The following is a 22,456-nucleotide window of genomic DNA, read 5'->3' as shown; positions in this document are numbered from 1 at the left end:
ACAAAGTCCAGAACGCAGCCTTGAATCGTCGCAATCAGCCTGCTGGAGCCCAGCGCTCCAAAGGGTTAGCCCTAACCCTGCTAACCCTTACACTGCTAACCCGAACCCTAACCCCACTAGATGGGAAGGAACTCAGAAGGGAACAATTCATTTCCATAACCTCTGCAAGCATGTTATGTTAATGCTCTTCTATATATTCACAGATATATTCACTCATTCAGGTCTCTCACTCAAACCACAATCAGACCACACAGACCAGATTAGGGTTTATAACAAACACGATAGTGTAAGGATACTAATTTGAGTTTAGGGTAAGGTGCCATGAAATGTAATCAAGCATAATTCACCTAACGTTACCATTAGGACAGCATTTTATATGGAAAGAGTTTATGTCTCAGTACCCAAGATGAGTAAAAAAATGATCAACAAAGCTTTTAGTTTAACATTCAAAATGGTATTTATTTCATCATTTATTCTCAACATCTACATGGTACCCAGATGTCGATAATTCAATGGTTCTAACAACATCAAAATTCATTAATATCAGTACATGTACTATGTATATATTTTCAAGGGTATATCTCAAAGGCCTTGGTCCCTGTCTCGCTATTTGGCGTTTTTTTTGTTATCTGCACAGTGCCTTTTCACTCTCCTGTCTCCTGCTGTGTGATCAGTCGGTAGTGTCCACTAGATTCTTCTTTGATTGTATTCGCATTCTTGTGGCAGGGAGGTCTCTGTGTTAAACAAACTCTCCCTTTCTCTTCTCCTTCTCTCCTTTGGAAGACGGAATGGATTCGCTCCTTGGTCCCCCATTGTGTATGGAAACAACATCAATAGCAGCACAGAGCAATTTGTTTTCAATTTACAAGTCGACCTGTGCCTCTCCAGGTCACCAAAACCTTTGGCTATTCATCTTAACATCTGTTGGCATTTCACAAAATGACTTTAAATTGACTTCGCTGGCTATTTCCCAAAAAAGTTCTTCATACTTGCAGCCCGAGAGGTCTATTCCTTTCTAGTACAACAGATATATAAATAAGATGAGCCAACGGGTTGCGATACAGGTCTGATTTGATTAGATTATAAAAATGAATAAAAGTTGTATCACTCCCACCATCCAATTTATTTACATTGAATCCATGTCACGCAGACAGAATATTCCACCCAATCACAGGGTTTAAAGGCACTGCCAGTCCCAGGCCCTTCCTCTCACACATAATTTGTCATTTTAAATCACAGCGGAAGACACGTATACTCTTTCTGCGCTGGGAGTCTTTTTTAAATTTTGCACAATGATGTAATTTGTGATGTTTAATCCAATTTCTTGGGTAGCTGTTCTGAGATCTGCTCTGGTCTTTGCAACAGGATAAAGGCATTTGTTGTGATAGCTAATTTATCCATCTTTTTCTTTTACCTTATAGTCCTTAGATTTCAAGAACATATTAGGGGTCGGCTTAGCTCAGGAGGTAGAGTAGTTGCCTTGTACAGAAAGGTTGCTAGTTCGATCCCCAGCTCCTCCTAGCTTAGTTTTGATGTGTCCGTGAGCAAGACACTTAACCCAAACTGCTCCTGACGAGCTGGCTGTCGCCTTGCATGGTTGACTCTGCTGTCGGTGTGTCAATGTGTGTATTAACCGATGTAAGTCAGTTAAATAAAAGTCAGTTGGAAAAAAAACGTCTGCCAAATGCTCTAATTGTAATTATTTTACTTTTTGGTACATCAGAAAATAAAGGACTGTTAAACTCTTAAGAACGGGCACTCCTCACACAGCTATTTAGCAATTGCTTGCTAATATCATATCAAAGGCAGCATGTTCCTTATCAAAACAAATAGTATGCTAGTGTCACGATCCTACTGTTGGGTAAGGTTAAGCTGGTTGGTAACTGGTGGTCATGGTAACGGTGGGAGTGGCTCCCTTGATTGGTTGATTGTGGTCACCTGGGGGATCCAAGATGGTGGATATACACAGCATGGTGGCCAGTGGTTACAGCCCCGGCAGGATAAGACTTTGTAAAGCCATTCACCCAGATGCCAGTACACACCAGAGCTAAGGAGTCCAACGGGGGGAACGTGACCGCCCCTTCACCGTCTTTGTTTGTCAAGTGTTTGTCTAAACATGTAAACCATAACTGAACGAGACAGCTACCGTTCACCCCAACGCTTGGGCTATCTCCATAGCAAGAGAGAGAAGGACCAGCGCTCACCAGGAACCCAGGTGAGTCACTACACACGTGCCCCGGAAGCTAGTTGCCTACCAGCTGTGGTTATACCACGCATGTGTCTCGACTCTTTCCTAGACAGAGCCGGTTTTCCCTAGATACCAGTGGGGTCGTGACACTAGTAAAGTTGTCTATATCTTACATGATATGATTTGTCCCAACCAATGTGCCTTGGATAGGTGTGCCCTATGTTAGATTTCAGCTTATTTCTAAACTGTTCGGACAGACTCTGCGTTGTGTATTTTCAGTCGTAGTAGTAATTCTTGAAGTCGAAATCAAAGCAGCTTGACCGGTTGGATTAGAGGGTTGAATAGATGGTTTATTCCAGGATGTACAGCGAGATACAGACTTAGGTTGAATAATCTATAGTGGACCCGGTGGTCGATGACTTGTTCCTTGGCTGTCGAAACCCTCTACTCGTCGAACCAAAGGGTTGGGGCAAGTATAATACAAAAAGGGGATAGATGAATAACACGTGAACAGACGCACTCTCAGCCTTGATAAGGTATTTGGCCCTGGCTATGTCCCGGAGGACCAGGTTGGTTCACCCTTGTTGAGACATAACAATGGCAGAATGTTGGGGATAACACCTTGTATCTGTATGAGAGGCCCTGGCCTGTTCCTAGACTAGAAATGTGAACAATAAGAGAGACACTAAAATACACCAACATTCTACACCTATTCCCGACGTAGGTTAAAGAAACTGTGACACATTGTTTTTCCTGTATAATTACTAATATGTATTATTTTATAAATGTATTATTCTTGCTAAATTTAAAAAAAAAAATAATTGCGTGATTTTAATCGGCCTGTATGAAAAATATTGCAAGCAACTTTAATTTGGTTTGCCTTTGTGGTTGGGGTTGTGCTGTTTCTAAGCCCCAAAAAGGTTAGGGTTAGGGTTAGTGACTGGTGTCTAGTGGTTAGGGTTAGTGACTAACCCTAACCCTAAGGCCCAGAAAGGTTAGGCTTAGAGTTAGGGTTAGTGACTAACCCTAACCCTAAGGCCCAGAAAGGTTGGGACAGCTGTTAGAGACATCGGTACAGATCGCCTTGGATTAGTCTGATAATAAGGATCTACGTCTCTTGGCCAACTGTTCCTTGCAGTTCATGTCCCAGATCTCTATTAAATCCATGATATTCTACTCTACTTACCTAACTCACTGAAGGCAAGGAGTGAAATACTCACTATGGCTCTTTCACAGAAGTACACCTTGAACCCGGATTAAAAATGTATTACTCTTTATAAACTGGGTAAAAAAAAAATCACGCCTCATATGAAAACGCTTCAACGCCTGGATATAAAGTCTGACGGGTGGCGTTTTTTATGGCCCAATAAAAATTGGTTGAAATCTGACTACCGATATTAAGCACTTTGATATCCCTCTCGGCTTTTGAAATTATCTTCCATTTCCTGAACATGGACACAGAGAGTGAGTTCTGCTTCGATTACAGCACTCACTTTTAGTCAACATACCCACCCACTGTTCAAGAACACATTGAAATACATGATTTTTTGTTGAATGATCTATATCAAAACACTGACTCTTGGTCTTAGTTAGGCATCACATCTACATAATTTGATCTTGAAGCTCTGTTGCTGCAGGACTACTCATAGTTAAAAATGTATCTCCTCACACGGTAGTGATTGCATCTATATGATATATATTGATAAGATTTTGGAAATTATTATAAGGTTTGAAATATTGAGGTTTCACTTGAAATCCTATTGAGTTATAAATACATAAAATAATGCAATACAATTTCTGGCCATGTTTCTTACCTTAATCCGAAAAACTGCAAATGTGTTTGTTAATGGGATCCTGTCTCAGAATACAAGGTATATCTCATGACCTTCAGCGGTTATGGAACTCAAATTGTCGTTGCCTCTCATTTCCTTCAACGCTCTTCAGCCTCCGTTGTGTTGCTGCCTGCGCCGTCCTTTGTTCCATTTAAGTTGACTTCCTTTCAGATGTAGACGTCCACCTGAATGTAAATGGGGTCCATAGCTTGAAAGTGGGCAACCCTTAATGGAAGAACAGTCGGAGCGGCTCGCTAGCAGGACTGTATCTCAATCTGAGGTTGGACCGACTGCCCTTTAGGACAGAGGATTTTGGAGAAAGCCCTGCGGAAGCTGCTGTGGCAGAGAGGGTACAGGAAGGGGTTGATGGCAGAATTCAACCAAAGGAGCCAGAAGGTCATCTCGTACCAGTAGTGCTCGACGCACGCGCCACTGCAGGCAGCGCGGATGATCATCAGTAGAGTGTAGGGCGCCCAGCAGACGCCAAAGATACACACGATGATGGCCAGCGATTTGGCAATTTTCTTGTCCCGAGTAAGACGAGAGCCTTGAGTCCTGCGGCCGGGCGCATTGCACGGCGACCGGGTTTCGAAGACGATGGCGCCGCTCCCGCGGGGAGACGGCCGGTTCCTGTGGATGAAGGTCAGGGTGGCGCCGGGGCCGCAGCTCGACGGCCGGCCGAAGTCTTCGTCCTTGATGACCGTGGAAATTGCGGCGGGCTCGCTGGACGACACTTTGCGCGTCTTGACGAAAAACACGGACAAGGCGGCGCCGTTCCCTCTGGGCGGGCGGAGGTCCTGCTGCACGGTGGCGGAGGAGGCCTCCGTGCAGGCCGACATGCTCTTGTTCCTGCGGCGGATGTTCAGGTAAATGCAGAGGTTGAAGAAGGCCACCGACACAAAGGGCGCGAAGAACTCGAAGGTGGAAGCGCTCAGGAGGAAGTACCACGTGAAGTAGAACTCGGCGAAGCACTGGTTGGCGGGGACGATGCTGTGGCCCCTGAAAGACTCCCAGAAGAGGATGGCGGGGCCGTAGAGGAGGAAGGCTAGGAGCCACACGGCCACCATCTTGGACACGGCCTGCCGTGTCATGTTTCTCTGTGCCCGGTACCTAACCTGGGAGACAGTTTGGTAAGACACTGGTCAGATAAATGTCCTTGTCTATGATTATATCCGTACCAATTTACTGCATGGGGCTGTAGTTCTTCCCTTTGGAACTGGGGGATAAGTGCTTTGTCTTGTCATGCTTAACACTGTGATTTTAAAAGCATGTTCGATCAAGATGTGGGCTGCCCTGTATTTTGAATGCCATCTAGATGCTATCAGCTGGCCGGTGGAGCCTCAGTAATTACACTGGGAGGCTATGGATGTGTGTTGTTCCAGCACTCTATGGACTCCACGTTATTCATGATGTTTCAGGCTCCATGCTTACAAACATGCAATAGTGTGACGATGACTAAACCCCCATCATTATTAACTGTGAGGATCAGCTCACCCATCCATGATCCATTTTGTTTTTGGTTCATACTTGTTTAAATCATGATGAATTATTGAACCATGCAATAAATAGCCTGCAATCAATAAATAAATAATTTAATAAATCACCAGTATAGATACCTAACAATATACCAAGTGTTTTATTGTGTGCGCCTGTGTGTGTGTGTGTCTATTGTCCATCCAGATTTACTGGGGAGAGAGCACGAAGGCTTGTTAACACAACAAAGAGAAGAAACATCGGCCTATCCTGATCCTCTCCTCCTCCTCTTCCCCCTTCGCATGGCTCTTGTCATTGTACTCCATTGTTTTACCACCAGGCCTAAAAAAAAAAAAGTGTTTGGTTCCGGTTTCCGACCGACCCTGTCAATTTATGTGCGATCCAAATTATTTTATGAGCTTTATAAAAAAAAAAAAAGATTTTTTTTTTTTCTTTTTTTTATGCAAAGTATAATTACGTTTTGGTACAGCACCTCTTCCTTCTGTACAAGGATGAGCGAATTTTCTCGTTTTTAAATGAAAACTACCCATCATTCGCTGCCGCTGGAAAAAATTAAATAAAAAAATTAAATAAATTCCCTACCTACCCATGACCTCAACTGACAACCAACAGGAACCAACATTTTTTTTTTTTTTAGGCCCCATCCAAACCCTCTATTAGCATGGCCGTTTTCAACAACCCTGTTGGGGTAGGGTTAGTGTTAGGGTTATCCTAACCCTGGCCTAGGGTAACCCTAACCCTGTCCAGCTCCTTTCTTCTTTGCATGCCATCTCACCAAACAGAACAAGTCAACTGTGGACCGGTTCAAGCTCAGCTGGAGTCACACTGTAGTGGTTAATGGTGCATGTAATGGTACAAAGACCAAGGACATAACTTAAGGTTGTTCCTATATTTAGCAAGCAACTAATTAACCCACTAACTGCAGTTTCTTACATTGAAGCATGGGATTTATGCCAACCACACAGATTTCTTTTTTTTATACAGATAAGAGCAAGATACTGTTCCACTAATTATTCTTGTCGATTTGATCTGACCAACTCTTGACTGTTTAATTTTCAACTTGACAATAGTGAACTATCCAAGTGGAAATCCTGACCCTATGAACGATCAAAGGTGATGATCTATAACTGTATTTCCATTATTTTTAATCATTGATAATGACGTTATCAAACACCCTAACCCATAACCCAACCTCTAATTTAACAAATGTATTTGGACAGTGAATTTTATGTAACCCAATTACACTTGTTACTTAACACAAATAGTTAAAACAAAATGTATCAATCCCATTACAGTATTGATTTCAGGCCTATATTGGGATAAATCAATATATGTATTCGCAAATCCAAAGACATCTCCATGCCACAGATACTTAATCTTAAAGTTTATAGCTGACAGAAGTACATGACTAACACACAGCTGAGACCTGCTGCAACCCCGCGTGATAAGACTAGGATACAGCTACCATGGCACCAGCAGTGACTCAGTAGCGCACTAAAGCCTTTGTGTCAGAGCGCGGCTGTGTGGAATTGTGTGCGTTGATGCGTGGTGCGTATTGAGGCTCCTCACCGCTCTGGTGACGGAGAGAAACCGGTCGTAGCTGATTAGGACGATGTTGAAGACGGACGCCGTGCAGAGCAGGTAGTCCATGAGCAGCCACACCTTGCAGAGACCTCGGCCCAGCATCCAGCGACCTGTCAGGTTGTATGGAATGTAGACCGGGATGCAGAAGGTACCTGCGGAGCGAGGGGACGGACCATCACCTGGATCACTGAAGCTCAGCGTCACATCTCATGCCGTTGCACTTTCAATAGTCGAACTAGAGTATCAGAGGAGCAGGTGCTTTTCTGTTCATAAATAAGATCCATATTTGAAGAGCTGGTTTCTATTGTCCACTGATATGAATAAATATAAACCATTGCGTTATAAATAGAAATAAGGCAGAGGCCAGATGTTGGCCACTCCAATAAACCTGAGGAGCCTCGGATGGGCACGTCAAATAAAGGTCAGAAACACAAAGGAACGGAGGAGAAGTTGAAGCAGAAGATGGAGACTCACCCACAAGGAAATCCGAGATAGCAAGGTTGAGGAAGAAGTAGTTGCTTTGAGTTCTCAGGGTCTTATCCACAACAAAAGCCATGATTACCAGTGCGTTACCAGCTACGATAACGATCACCAGAGTTACCATCAGAACCGAGAAGATCCCCACCAGCGTAGGAGGTAGGAGGACGCTCCCGTTCTTAGTGTCCCTGCTGCTAAAGTTCCCGCTCGAGTTGGACTCCGTCAGATAGGCTCCCATTGTTATTCTGATTTACGATGCATTGTAGACACGCCAAATTAACCCAAACATCTGTTTAGCGATCCGGTTTGATGCTCCGACTTTGCGTTCCGGGTAACAATGCGCAGGGAGGAGCGGGACATCCACAAATGTAGATCTAAGAACAATCGATGTTACTTTCTCCATTTAGCCCATGGTCCTTTTGATCCGTGAAGAAGGTGATTTAGTGTATCCCATGTGGTCGCGGTTCTTTGTCTGCAGTAGCCTACACCGCCAGGCTGAGCGCATCAGCTGCACATTGGCACAAAGCAAAATAAATCTGCCTGCTGTACTTCTGTCTCTCAGACCAACTATGGACCTTTTGGAAGTATTGGAACTGAGATGGAAGCCTCCAGTGAATTGCATTGACGTCTTCTGCCCGCTATGCTCGTTAGAAACTATTAAGTGATTACGATCAATTCTGATGCTGATTCAGTGATGTGATTCAGAGGACAGCTTTTTTTCAATTTGTAGAAACACTTTGAGAAGGTTGAATACATTAAACATCCAACCCTTGTCCACCCTTTGTTTCAAACGGGTTATCCATGAAAAGACACGGGGCGGCTACTATTGGTTCTATTGTCCAATAAATTAACAGACTCGCTCCCATCTGGAACGAACCCTTGAATCAAGAGCTGCTGAAACTCATAGACGACCATTAGTGAAGAGCTCTTAAAATAAGCAATAAACGACCAATTGTTATCAAATATCTATCTATTGGCCTACATATTGGAACATACTCAAATGCCAAACAATATCGATTATCGTTGAGCCCCTTCAAAGCATTCCAACTCATCATTTACCATATTCGATTGAATAATGCTGTTTTTTATATAAGTTTTACAGCCGTGATATATGGCGAGATGAGCTGCTGCCCAAACAGGGGCTTTGACCTTGGACCGAGTTTTGAGGTCAGGGCAGACTTCCCCTCTGCGGTGGTCTGAGAGTCTTAGTGTCGTTCACAGTGTAGACAAGGTCGCAATCATAAGAAGACAAATAAGCAATTACGTATTGTATTGTTACAGGCTTCAAAGGACTGTGCCTATATAGCACAGGGCTTAATTCTGATCTCTCGTGCCGAACACATATTCATCAGTCGAGGTTTTGGGAAGACTGCATGGACACTTGAAGAGGAAGGGTGTTATGACAACCTGTCACTGACAGCGCCGTTTGATCAAATTATCATTGTCGTTATTCTCAATGGTTCGAAAATTAGATTTACGAGATACGAGGCTGTCAAATCACTCAACGAATCGACCAATCAATGCACTATAACTCGGTAAATTGAGCGAGCAAATCACTTATTTTTATTTTTTTATATAACCACCCAATCATTCAATCGAACACTTATTTAATGACCAATTCATCGGTGTAATGATCTGGGTAATGACCTGTACAGTCAAACGTTTGAGGATGTTATTGTAGGAATAATAACAAAATGTTAATCATGACATGATCGGCATGCTGAGCAACAGGCGGGGTAGGGCGGGTGGAATATCCGAGATGAGGACAGATGGCCAGTAGGACCCAGGGAGGAACAACGGAGAGATCCAGGAACGGGAAGAGGGCAGAGTATGTGGTGTGGTGGGAGAGAGACCCAGCGGAAAATAGGGATGACAAAATGCTCTCCGAGGAGCGGGAGACGCACACACACACACACATACATACATACATACATACATACATACATACATACATACATACATACATACATACATACATACATACATATAAACATACATACATATAAACATACATACATATAAACATACACACCTATAAATGTATATATAAAGAATGAGAGAGAGAGAGAGAGGCACATGCAGCCGAGGAAAGCAAAGCTATCAGTTCCTTGAGTCATTGAATAAATTCTCTCTGCATGTTGATGCAGTGTTCTGGGGAGGTGTCCAACAGCACCATCATTGAGGTTGTAGTCCGTTGGAAACGCAATGCCTCACTGCATAGCTTTGATGTTTATAGATGTTTGACAAGAATAAGCTGTGTATACAATATGTTTGTAACTCTCAACTCTTTATTAAAATGAGACTTTAAACACAGAGGTTTTAATCAACTCATGAAGAACAAAGTATGTTAAACTCAAAATATTAATATATGTAATGGCATTTAATACATTAAATTAACTTAAACTATAATGATCCATTTAAAGTCATTTCCATTGTTGATTATCCGAGGCATTGTAACTGATCTTCTTCAGTTCCGTTGAAACGTGTGTCGTCTGCCTGACCTGCGGTTATCTCCACTCCAGATCCTCTCCAGGCCGGCCGCAGATCAAGGCATTCCATTCAGAGTGACTCATTTTGCCTTCTTACTTCTTGTTTTCTTGCCCTTTCCTCCCTGTGTGGTGGCTTCTTCCTGTGGTACAACACACCAACACGTTCAGGGTGCTGAATCGCCGTTCAGGGAAATAATCATGTGGTTCAAATATCACACGCATTCACGTGCCTTCGTCTGCCACCAGTCCTACAGGTACGGGCACATAGAGTTTGCCTCATTCAAGTACAGACATTCCCAAAATGTACCAATTAAATGAAGTTTAGGATGTGTGTGGCAGTATACTTTGCTTCACACTTCAAAATATCTCAATAGCTCAATTTAAATAAGAGGCTTTTAACAGGGGCAAGCATTTTGGACATTTAAATAAAACACAATCCCCTTCATAATGTCATTGCTCATTAAATAATATTTGTTAACGTCTCCCAGCTCAAGCGCACTTTTAATTTAAAAGTGTTATTTGTTCCTTCAAGGGAATGCGTGTAATTTATTAATTTTGAGTTAGCACTCAGGTCAGCTAACTAAGCTTTGTGAGTCAGGTCCTCTTCCACAACACATAATTGTACAGCATTTAGCCTCTGTGGAATTAAACAATGTCTTCTTTGTTCCATTGTCCCCAATCTCTTTATTACTGCAGAACACAACATACAACAAGATGGACGCAGTGGAGGGAGTCACTCACGCAGAGCATGTTGTCATAACCACAGGGGTGGCTGGTCCCATTACCTGGTCCCCAGACACACCTATAAGCCTTAACAGACACCACGTGTAGGGGGTATGTGTGTGTGTGGGGGGGGGGGGGGAGGGGTTCTTTGTAGAAGTGCCCAGAGTGGCCTTAGGAGGATGAAGTGCTGTTTAAACACAAACGTCATTTTTTTCTTACATTCTCAAATAATTTGCCAACACTTCAAACTAAGCAACAATAATATGACAAACCTAAATGTATTGCCGATTAAATAAATGGCTGTATTGTGGGCTTCATGTATCGGGAGATTTTCATTACCTTTAATCTATTAGTGACACAAGATGAGCGGTCTTTTATGTTATCAGTTGATGACTTAGAGGGAACACTTCAAAGCAGACTACCTGTATCTCTTTGGTGGCGGGTGCTAGAAGAAACACTGTTTGATCTCCTGGACATGTATCCAGATAAGACAAGTAAACTCATACCCATAATGGGATTGTTAAACATGAGAAACAACAAACAACAGCCAAACAAACAGATTAACAATGTGTAAATGTTCCAGTGAATCGCTAGCAGATCTATGGCTATTGGAACCATCCATCTTAGAGAGGGTTATTCAGGCTAACCCTAACCCTAATCCCAGCTAAACTCAATTTCAACTGGGGCTTTCCATGCATGTATAAAAACATCAAGCAAGCTAATAGAGAAGTACCCTTCCAGCTAGCGCCAGGAAGTGCTGCTTGCTATATATTGGACTCGGGCGCAGTGATGCTGAACTACGGCTCAATGTGTGACACTTAGCGTCTCACCGCGGAGGAGGTGTAGCCCTCCTGCACCAGGACGCCGCGGGCGCAGTTGTTGATGTGTTTGAAGCGGTCTGGGCCCAGCAGAATGCCGCCGTACCAGCGGGAGACCACCACCATCACGTTCCGCACATCTAGAATCTGGCGATGCGGAAAAACACAAAGAGAAAGATGGAGAAAGATGTTGGGTTAGGGTTAGGGAAGAGCCATTAGTGTTCTGCTGCATCTCTCTCTGAAAGAGGGAGAAACACAAAGAGAAAGATGTTGGGTTAGGGTTAGGGAAGAGCCATTAGGGTTCTGGGTTAGTGTTAGGATTAGGGTTAGGGAAGAACCATTAGTGTTCTGCTGCATCTCTCTGAAAGAGGGAGAAAGACGACAGAGAGAATTTGAGAGAGAAAAGATATAGGGTTTCTGAGAAATTATCATAAGCTCTAAAATTAATAAAACAAAGGAAAGCCGGATCAGACCAGATGCCTTACACAGGCAGAGGAGCGATGCAGGGCCTGGTGGGTCCATGCACCAAGGAAGAGGGGATGAATGGGCTCCAAAAACACACAAAAGTGCAACTGGGGAGAGCTAATGGGGAATCACGATCAGCTGCCTACCAACTATTAATCAGCCCACTTGTATTCATTACCACACGTGGCCCATTCAGTGATAGAGAAAGATCTGGCGCCCGTCTAAATTAGGAAGCGGGAAGCAAGGGTTTTTCTTTAGAGAACGAGAAGACTAGAGCAGAGCCAAATGTACTGGAGCATGTTGGAAGAGAAGCTTACAATATAGATGTACATGTCGATAATCTAGAATCAGGACTCTGTGAGGAGTCTCAGTGAGACGAGATATCACCTCGAGATGGCTCATCTATTGCAACAGGAAGCCCGTAGCAGTTATCTCATATTTGTTTACTATGTAGCAGTTTAGGTTGTACGTCCCCATCAGTTTCATCTCTTTGCTCTGCACAAAGAGTTCCAGTCTGACTTTCCTTTTTTCAGAAATGGTTACTTATGTTTGAGTGGTGCCGGAAACATTTTGTGTTTTCATTTCTGCGGTTTACCTTAATGCAGCTTGAGTAAAGAGTGGAAGAGGTTCAGTTAACCTCGGGCGAGATCGATAGGAGGGCAGCTTTCTACAATCAGATGCACCATTTCATAACTTTCCCCCCAGACAGTTTTATTTGGATCGAACAAACTATTGGTATTTATTGGTGACCAGATTCAGAAGCATGTATAGTGGCTACAGCCATCGCTTAGCAACCATTCAAATTGTCAGTCAGCACCCTCTTGTTCAGGGCTTGACAGAAGAGAGGCTTTTCATTTTTTCAATGACTCAAAGTATCACATTTCCATAATTCTCACACTGGTGCGACGGACCAGTTGTGAACGAGAGCCCATCCTGTGGTGTGGTGGAACTGGGAGTGAATCCCAATGCCATTTTACAGGTGCTTCTTCTTTTGTATGAACACTGCAGGGAAAGTGGGGTCAAATGAATGCTACTGGATTCCTCTGGAGGGTTAGCAGGGGGTTTCCCCCTCAGTGGGGAGTAGCTGTGGGATACGATGAGAGTAGAGAAACAGCTCCATACCACAGGTGTGCATCCTGCTGTCACCTCTCTACCAGCCATTGCTGTTTCTAAAATAAGTGCCACTCTCTTGTCCCCGTCGGTAGCAGCTTCCTACTGCCGCTATGCCCACAGCCCACCATTGAGCTCTTATTATTTATACACAGATAATCCTTCTCTAATATTATAGAGAAGGATACTATGTGAGGCTAGGATGTTCAGAATCAAAGCCTGGTCAGTGGTTCTGGGTTGTCCACTGAATGTTTGTGAAGCCAGTGGTTTCTTTCGATAGAGGCAGCTCTTAAATGATTAGTACTAGATAATAAAGATGCTTTTTTAGTACTGCTATGATTAATGTATTGGACAATCATAAAACTATGCAACATAAAATATATTATTGTGCAATACATTAAAACCTCAACTGAAGCTGAATGAGGAACAATCTGTGTAACAGTCTAAACTAAATGTTCAAAGGGCCTCGGGACAGCCACCTGATAGTCAGCGAGCAAAGATCCTGGAACATCAGACGGGAGGAGGGCAGAGAGGCAGAAAATAATAACATTGAAGGACACAGAGGGCCCTATCTTGCATCCGGCGCAATTGACTTAATCACTGGCGCATGTGTCGTTGCTAGTTTGCAACTGGCGCGGAGCGTGCTTTTCCCTCCTGCGCCACGCGTCGCTAAATTAGGAAATGATCTTGTGCCCCAAGGGGCGGCTCGGTGAAAGGGTGAGGAGGCGTGTTCTGGCGCAAACGTTCCCTGTTGCTATTTGGACATTTCATAAACCACTTGCGCCAGCAGCCACAAACCAGAAAATACCTGGTTTAAAGTCAGTGGCGCGTTGTTCAGATGCTATTTTAAGGGCGCATGCATAATGTTGCTTGTGCCCCTCGCGCATACACTTTGCTTCTCTCATCTACCTAGCCACACATGCTTGGTAAATTATTTGGGAAAGAACAGCTGATACAGCGGTTATAAGTTGTAGGCCTACTTTTAAATCAATGCATCTGCAAACACCGTACAGCAAACACATATTTTCTTGACACAGACATCGTGAACATGCCCATAACTTTTAGGATTGAGGAGTATTTGATTGTGAGAAAACATTGTTTTACCGCGAGTGAGCGTTAAAAATGATGAATGAATGCGGGCGCGCGTGTGTATTTCTAACGCGCAAACACACGCGCGTGTGTGCGTCCATCTGCTTAAACACACGCAAACTAAACACGTAACGCATAATACAGTCCATGGCAATGTATATTAACGGGGGGACACATGCATAATAGGAACACAAGTCAATAACGATAATGCATACAATACTGATAAGAAACGATGTTTATAATGTATTGCGTATATCATTAAATAGAACCACAGTTACCGCATATCATGTTATATCATGTACGTTTTCTTTGCCGAAATTTATTTGAGGACTCAGTATTTCTGAAGTTGTGGAAGAAAGCCTTATTCCATGTGTGAATTAGGCCATATTATTTGGCCATAAGCTGAGCCATCTGCAAACACCGTACAGCAAACACATATTTTTCACAGTTTGAAATTCATGTGCGTCTCATCGGAGACTGCAGACGCACTGTCAAAATATCAACTCGTCAGATTCAAATGCGCTCATGGCTACTGGTGCTACCGCTAACCGGCGCGAACTTGTATCATAGTAAACACAACCGATAGCTGAAGCCAAGCAATATACAAATTATTCACTCAACTTACCAGGAATCCCCGTCTCCTGGCCCACGACGACCCACGCCTGCTCCTTTTTAATTCTGTCCCTGTACGACACCAACGTGGTGTCGTACAGGACAGATTGACCGCACACCGCCACGATAAGTGCGTCCTCCATTTCTTCTTTCTGCTTCTGTTCTGTCTCCCGGTGACTTCGGGTCAAGCTCAACGCTGATTGGCTATCGCGGCCAAGCGTCACGCGTTGGAGCGTTGAAAGTTCAGATTTCTGAACTCCGGGCGTTGGTGCGTTGGGCGCGTTACTGCGTTTACGTGCGTAATTACGTGCGTCTGACGCTTCATCGCATGTAACGCGTCTACGCGCCAATACCAATGGTTCCCTATGCAAAAATGCCGAGTTTGGACGCCCCTAACGCGAGTAACGCGTTTGGTGTGGCCGTACCATTAAGGGGATGGGAGCAGGCACTCTCATTGGTTTGTTGCACGTTACGCCCAAACCACACCTACGGGTAATAGGCTACTTCAGACCAACCCTTTTTAGATATGGGCCGGGCGCAAGAGTAATTCTTCACGCCGGTAAACTAGCGACATCCGTAGAACCGTCCACAAAGCTACTTGCGCTTGGCGCTTCTCACTTGCGTTTCAGACCGTTAAGATAGGGCCTAGAGTAAGAATGTGGGCCACCTGTGATGGCATATGGTCCACCAGACAAAGAGATAGGTCCTCCCTGGTCCTGGGGCCGTGGGAGGCACACATTGGATGGATGACATTTATTTTAATGTTTTTGGTGGCTTTTTGTTTATGGAAGGCGTTGTGATCATTAGACCTTTCAGAAGCAAATGAGACACCCCCTTCTGGGGACTCAGTCAGCTCATGCTATCAGCTCGTTGGCCGGAAGAACATGCACATTACGTTCTCTCTTAAAGAGGCAGTGACCCCAAAATGGTTTTCTTTTTTTTTTTGAAGTATAAACAAAGATTATTATTATTATATTATTTTCAATATAGTTATCTTTGCCATTTGAAATAACGCCATGATTAACTAACAGGAGTAAAATCCTGTGTTTTTGTCAGTCTCTGCCAACCAGGTTGTAAACATTCCGAGTTTAGTGACGTCAAAGTACCTTTTAGTTCAACCTTCATCGTCACGCCCGAGGGACGATGACCCTAACCTTGGGTTAGGATCACCACTAGCCTGGCTATGGCCAGACAAAGCTCAATCATACATTGAGCTTGGTCTGTGGAGGCTGCTGTCATTTTCTTCAGCACAAGAAGCTTGATCAACGAGCCTAGTTCAACTGACTCTGTATGCAATTGGCTGCTTGCCGTCGCTTTCCTGTCGGCATTGTGTTAAACCAGCCAATAGCACACCAGGGGTAGAAGCCAGCTTGTTGATTGGATCCTGCATAAAACGTATTGGAAGCAGAAAGAAATGTAATGCTCTTCTCCAGACCCTTCTGTAGCAGGGCGAAATCAAATCGCCGGCATTCTAGGTCACCGTCTGACCTGAGCGGTTAGGGTTAGGGAGAGGGTTAGGGTTAGCCCCTGACCTGAGTAGTTAGGGTTAGCCCCTGACCTCAGCAGTGAGGGTTAGGGTTACATGTCCCACTGGCACTTCTCTGCCACCTTATGTTCCCTCAACATGCTTTGGATTCAAAAGAAGAGACACTGAGCACAATATTTCCCCCCTTAATAACCCTTCATTGGGTGTTCTAAAAGCCTTGTGGTCAACAATTGTCTTATTACCCTATCAGGTATTATGATGATGTTAGGATATGTTTGTTAAATGTTGAACCATGAATTATTCACACAGTTCAACATAAGGCATTATCTAATCGATGTCTGCTATTAATAATTGATGTTCAGGGCATAATTTCTGGGTTAAATGGCTCTAGATATCACCATAAGCACATTGAACAATATCAATCCAAAACAGACTTCAGTGAACAATGCAATGCAGGGGCGGATTGAGTCTTTTTGTTTTTGTTTGAATACACATTATAGTAATTAAATTTTTGACACCTTCGGCGTGCATGTGTGTGTGTGTGTGTGTGTGTGTGTGTGTGTGTGTGTGTGTGTGTGTGTGTGTGTGTGTGTGTGTGTGTGTGTGTGTGTGTGTGTGTGTGTGTGTGTGTGTGTGTGTGTGTGTGTGTGTCATGTTTGCACTCATCCAATGACTCAGATACCAACCACCACACAAACACCGTCAGCCCCAGTGCACATGGAGTGACACACAGGAGGGATGGAGCCTGCTGTATGTGTGCGTTCGTGGGTGTGTGCGTGTTGGTGAGGTCACAGTGAATCAACAGCCTACCTGCAGTAGGTGGAGCAATCTCCCGCCCGCAGCCGTCTCCCCATCGTCCTCACAGTCCTGCAGGAAGCTCTGCCTGTCCTCACAAAAGATTCTGAGAGAGAGAGAGAGAGAGAGAGAGAGAGAGAGAGAGAGAGAGAGAGAGAGAGAGAGAGAGAGAGAGAGAGAGAGAGAGAGAGAGAGAGAGAGAGAGAGAGAGAGAGAGAGAGAGAGAGAGAGAGAGAGAGAGAGAGAGAGAGAGAGAGAGAGAGAGAGAGAGAGAGAGAGAGAGGGGGGCACGGGAACATTTGATGGTTCTAGTCACAAAATTAAACGTAATGACGGCCCCCTCCTCAGTGGAGAGTGGCTTTAAGAGGCCAAAATGTCACAACTCTTCTCCTCTGAGTCATGACCACACACACACGCACGCACACACACACACTTTCCAAAAGCCATAATTATTTCCTCTCTTTGTAGATTTCATTCAAAACTATTGAAATGCATTTAAAATCAATCTACAGTAAAGTGTTAATAATTAATAATTATTATTATTTAATAATTAAATACACACAATTCAACTTCATCAGACCACAGGAAAAATATCAGAACTGACCTGTAAGCATAAATGTTGTGCGTGGCACTTGCAATCTTCTTATTTCCGTACAGCTTATCAAGAACCATCTTCACCTGCATCAGGAAACCAATACAATAATCAATTCAAATATTCTTCTATATCTTTCTCTATATTGATGAACAAAGAACAACACTGGTCTGATTTTCATCACTATCTTTTATCCTTCCCTCAATGAGTAATTAAAGAAACATTTCTATCTACTAAAGAATAATAATGACTTGCCTTTATTCATACCCTATCAGTTTGTCTTAAGAGGATAGCCCAGAAACGGATGAGACAACAACTTCAACTTAAAGGGAATGATTATGAAAAATGTCCCACAAATGATGATGTGATCAGCAAAATATTTCACACTTAACAGACTCAAAAGGACTGATCCTTCAACTTAAAAACAGAAATGTATTACAATTCAGCAAAAATAGAAAAATTCACAACTAATTAAAGAGTCAAATAATTTACTCATTACTAACTACATTCTAAACTTTAGTAACCTATGTTAGGAACATGTATTATCCCCAGAAACAAGCGTCCAACGTGCCCGACCAAGGCCAGGTATGCCCCAGGTGCAGCCTACCTGTCCGGGGGCGCTCACCGGCGCCAGGTGAGGCTGGAAGGTGCTGCGGCGGTCGGTGATGATGGAGCCATGTTTGACAGGAGGCACTTCTCCATCTATGGTGCACCAAGAGAAACACCACAAAGGAAAACCCTTCAGCCTCATGATGTTGGGTTAACCCTAACCCTAACCCAACATCATGAGGGTGAAGGGTTTGGGTTAAACCCGAACTCGAGGGTTTAACCCAAACCCTTCGCTCTCATGATGTTGGGTTAGGGTTAGGGTTAACCCAACATCATGAGAGGGAAGGGTTCGGTTTAAACCCTAACCCTAACTCAAACCCTAAATCATAAGAGTGAATGGTTAGGGTTTGGGTTAGACCCTAAACCTAACCCGAACCCTACATCAGGAGAGTGAAGGGTTAGGTTGAACCCTAACCCGTTCCCTATGTGTATTGTATGGCAACATTTAATATTATCAATTAAGAAAAAAAAGGCCTACCACTTTCGTGATTCATGAAGGGATGGACATATTCTGTGCTCATTTTCACTGTCCTGAAGTCTGGTAACTCTTCATCATCATTTTCTTCGTCATTATCCACATCTTCCTCTGTTGTCAGATTGACTCCACCGGGCTCTTCCTCTTTGGTATTCAGGTTAAAGACATGTGTTCGGTTTCAACTTCAATCTGCATGATTTGATCACGTTAAAAAACTCCCATTTCAAACCTTCCCCAGCTCAGACTCTAATACACGAAGGGATTCAGCTGGTTAAAGTAACCTTGTTTTGAATTTTAATCAATAATATAAATATTAAGCATTCACATTAGCACTTTGAATAATAAGGAGAAATATCGAGATATTGTTGGTATGATGCGCGGTTTAAGGAAGAGGATATAACACATTAATAATCTGAACAGGAGTCAATAGAAGAACAATATTAAATGTGTACATGTGGTGTGTCTTTTGACTTCACACACACACTTTGGATCACCATCTCATGTGTCCTTTGTGTGGCTCCCTGCTCGCTGGTCCATTCAGCCCAGGCTTCTCCTTTGTCCTTTACCTGGGTCAGGCTTTCTGTCCTGTTTACTCCCCTTTTCATTTCCTTTTCCCCATGAGGCATCTCCTCCTTCAGGTCACCTTTCTACTCCAGTCATTTTGTCAACAACAAAAACAAGCTGCCAATCTCCATTCCCAGGGCAAAGGTCCAGCCTCCCTCTCTGCTCATCGCCATATTAATCACATCCGTCGTCTAATCGCTTTTCTTTCACTGCCCAGAGGACGGTCTGAATCATTTACGGTTAAGGATTCACATTAACAATGACAGGCACAAAAGATATATTTTGGATTCCCTTTTCCTTATTCTTTACAATTTTTACACTTTCTAAAGATTTTTCCAACGCCATTGCCTGGATATCGATCTTAATTCCCTTCAGTCCCTCAACATCTAATCTACTCACAAAGAGAGCACTTTGAACCCTTTATCACAGCCCAGACGGCCTCCTGGAATACTAGAATCCAAAGAGCTTCATCAAAGCAGAAGGAAAATCTAGTATTTGGGTAAGCTTCTTACCTTTTGATTAAGGTATGCTCTTGGTATTTTTATATGATACAATATATATCATTAATTATTATTATGATTAAAACTATTATTATTATTGTCCAAAAATAACAGCTGCTCAAGGGATTGTCCTTCACTGGCTATCTTGAGAGTGAAGCATTGAAATGGAGATCCTGAAGGATCTTCGGCATTGCAGTCAAAGCATATGAATCTGAAAATGATCCATACCCTTCTGAATTATTACCTGCTCCTGCGCTCCGGGATTTCTCCCTGAGAAACTCCCGAATCGTTTCTACCCAAAGGTAGAGAAGGCTTTCCCCGACATTCTCTCTGTTCAAATGGAAATATTTCCTTGTTAGGGCCTAGACTCCGAAGTGTACACTTTTGTCATTTGGCTTGATGTAAAATTAGATAAATATAACGTGAGGTTTATGGTAACAGTCATCGGCAGATCTGCTGAGATTCAAACAAAGATCGGTCTGCCGCGTAGCCCAAGTGAAAAATACCAAAATACACTCACACATAAATTTCCTCCAGGCTGTTTGCCAATGTTACCCTCTGGAGACCACGCAACCACGAGGCACTGCAGAAGAGATGAAGAGAAACAGTTTAGTAGCGGGACGGGATCCTTATCTCAAGTCAGCGGTTGTGTTACAGTTGAACATATTAGATGGTCCTACTTAATCTGATAGATTGGTGGCGAGGAGCTTGGATAATCAGATGGAAGAATTACCTGTGCATGTAGAAAACATGGACATAGATGATCCATTAGATCCATTAATATATTAGACACACAACAGAGGTTTTGAAAAGATGACATTAGACGGGTGTTGTCTGATGTTACCTGCAAACATGCTGTCAGTTTTGTATCCCCTATGTCGTTCGATATTTGAATGCAGAATATTCTAGATGCTTCATCGATGACACACCATTCATCTCCGTAGATTGAGGACAGGGCTTCGACTTCTTCGATCTAAGGTTCCAATAGCGCATCCACGTGACACAAAGAAAGAACAGACATCAGCACAAACTGTTACCACATATTATGAATAATACCGTGATCCCTGATCAAGGCTTTGCTGGTTTTATAGTGACACCAACATCTTATATGCAAGCCCAGCGCCAACGTTTGTCAATCACGGTTTGAGTTGTCCTCCAAAAGACTCCTGCTGCCAGTGGTCTCCCAGTGGTCTCCCAGTGGGAGACCACTGGGAGACAACTGGCAGCAGAAGGCCCTCTGCTGCCAGTGGTCTCCCAGGGGGACGGATAGATTGAGTATTCAAAGGCCTTCTGCTGCCAAACAAGTGAAAATAACTTGAGAACAAAAAAACTGCTGGGACAACGTTCATTTGACTTTTAGGCGTGAACAGGTGCCAGTAGGATTATGAGGCTAATAAGGCTTTATTCTTTTACACATATTATAGGCCCTTTTCAGTGGGACAGACGATGGGCCAATTGAACAAAATGCTATATTTGGGTGTAAGCATACCATATGTAATTACACTGTAATTACATATGGTATTTACAGTGTGATTACCAAATGATATGCTGTAGGCTAATACCAAATTATATTAATAAACGTGTACAATCGTATGTACTCAATGCTTTATGGGCATGGTTTAGTGTAACCTGATTTTCACATCAAACACGAGGTGAATGTGACACATATCCAGAGCGAAAATAAAGTAATCTTGAAGATTTCTAAGTACACCTTGCTGAAAACTAGTCATTATTCCCAGAGACTCACTGTGTCTCACGATGTCCAGCTCAATCTTCAGAAGACTGCCCTGGACATGCTCACCACCATGTGTAACCACACATGGCTGTAGATAGTGACTAGATGGATTCATGAAGATCTTCCCACTTTCTCTTGAGTAGCGTTTCTATTTTGCTATGATCATTGCATATGAGTTACAGACCAGAACCACAGTGAACCACAATGAAACCAATCAGCTTGTTTTACGCCGGTCAGCGATAAGAAAGTTGCTGATAATTACTTTGCAATTCTTTTTTATTCATACATGTACACCCTACACTTAATAAGTCAAAATGTGTCGCTGACCTAAATCCACACATGGCTCCCTGGTCGGGAGTTGGATTGTGTGTTATGTATTGTGCATTGTGTATTGTATGTTGTGTGTTGTGTGCTGCGTCCAGGATCAAGTCTTACTTGGGACTGGAGATCCTCTGCATGGTCCGGGTTGAATGTGTTCTCCATCTGTACGCATCATTGAGCTAAAAAACCAGATCAAGTAAACACGGACTAAAAAACACAACCATGAAACTACAACATGACGTTACCATCCAGCAGGAGGTTCATGACGAGCTCTTTCTTTTAGCCGTCACCATAATAAGAGCCTTCACCTCAGGAATCCGCCGTGTGTGTCCACTTCATCAATGTCGCATCACAATATTACTAGTACTTAATATTCAATTAAAATCTCAATAAATGACAAAGAAACTCCACGAAATTCCACATGACCGACAAAAGGCGTCAGTTAATATGTTATAACTTGGAGTAGCCTATGGCTTTTACTTTGAAAAAAGAATCCGC

At 43.2% G+C, this 22,456-nt stretch overlaps 2 protein-coding genes across 7 annotated transcripts; both read right to left on the bottom strand.

Moving 5' to 3' along the window:
- Positions 1–1,367: 1,367 nt before the first annotated feature.
- Positions 1,368–9,516, bottom strand: LOC132469831 (histamine H3 receptor). Of its 2 annotated transcripts, XM_060067917.1 has the most exons (5): positions 7,573–9,516; positions 7,084–7,250; positions 3,244–5,135; positions 2,898–3,188; positions 1,368–2,405 (listed from the first exon to the last, which is right to left on the bottom strand). In XM_060067917.1, the coding sequence occupies exons 1-3, from the start codon at positions 7,811–7,813 to the stop codon at positions 4,275–4,277; spliced, it is 1,269 nt and encodes a 422-aa protein (XP_059923900.1). In that variant the 5' UTR covers positions 7,814–9,516; the 3' UTR covers positions 1,368–2,405; positions 2,898–3,188; positions 3,244–4,274. The 2 variants fall into 2 exon arrangements, with proteins under 2 accessions (XP_059923900.1, XP_059923899.1); XM_060067916.1 differs by having other exon boundaries at positions 2,898–5,135.
- A 327-nt stretch (positions 9,517–9,843) lies between these two features.
- Positions 9,844–22,441, bottom strand: impact (impact RWD domain protein). Of its 5 annotated transcripts, none has more exons than XM_060067919.1 (12): positions 22,267–22,441; positions 22,073–22,137; positions 20,747–20,875; positions 20,583–20,635; positions 20,423–20,485; positions 20,147–20,232; positions 18,842–18,982; positions 18,362–18,456; positions 17,767–17,840; positions 17,178–17,268; positions 11,618–11,752; positions 9,844–10,204 (listed from the first exon to the last, which is right to left on the bottom strand). In XM_060067919.1, exons 2-12 carry the CDS (start codon positions 22,118–22,120, stop codon positions 10,145–10,147), a joined length of 975 nt encoding a protein of 324 aa, XP_059923902.1. In that variant the 5' UTR covers positions 22,121–22,137; positions 22,267–22,441; the 3' UTR covers positions 9,844–10,144. The 5 variants fall into 5 exon arrangements, with proteins under 5 accessions (XP_059923902.1, XP_059923906.1, XP_059923903.1 ...); XM_060067923.1 differs by lacking the exon at positions 22,267–22,441 and adding an exon at positions 11,210–11,256 and having other exon boundaries at positions 22,073–22,247; XM_060067920.1 differs by lacking the exon at positions 22,267–22,441 and having other exon boundaries at positions 9,844–11,256; positions 22,073–22,247.
- Between the last annotated feature and the right edge of the window lie 15 nt (positions 22,442–22,456).

Source organism: Gadus macrocephalus, chromosome 12, assembly GCF_031168955.1.
Source record: "Gadus macrocephalus chromosome 12, ASM3116895v1".
Taxonomy (NCBI): Eukaryota; Metazoa; Chordata; class Actinopteri; order Gadiformes; family Gadidae; genus Gadus; species Gadus macrocephalus.
The sequence above is the reverse complement of the archived record's forward strand: the minus strand, read 5'-3'. Positions and strand labels throughout refer to the sequence as shown.

Coding starts and splice junctions, on each gene's coding strand:
- LOC132469831 (XM_060067916.1), bottom strand. CDS start 7,813: ATGGGAGCCTATCTGACGGAGTCCAACTCGAGCGGGAACTTTAGCAGC. Junction 7,251..7,572: donor TATCTCGGATTTCCTTGTGG/GTGAGTCTCCAT, acceptor CTCGCTCCGCAG/GTACCTTCTGCATCCCGGTC. Junction 5,136..7,083: donor TTCTCTCCGTCACCAGAGCG/GTGAGGAGCCTC, acceptor ACTGTCTCCCAG/GTTAGGTACCGGGCACAGAG.
- impact (XM_060067919.1), bottom strand. CDS start 22,120: ATGGAGAACACATTCAACCCGGACCATGCAGAGGATCTCCAGTCCCAA. Junction 20,636..20,746: donor AACTGACAGCATGTTTGCAG/GTAACATCAGAC, acceptor CTACATGCACAG/GTAATTCTTCCATCTGATTA. Junction 11,753..17,177: donor GATTGCTCCACCTACTGCAG/GTAGGCTGTTGA, acceptor CCGCATCGCCAG/ATTCTAGATGTGCGGAACGT.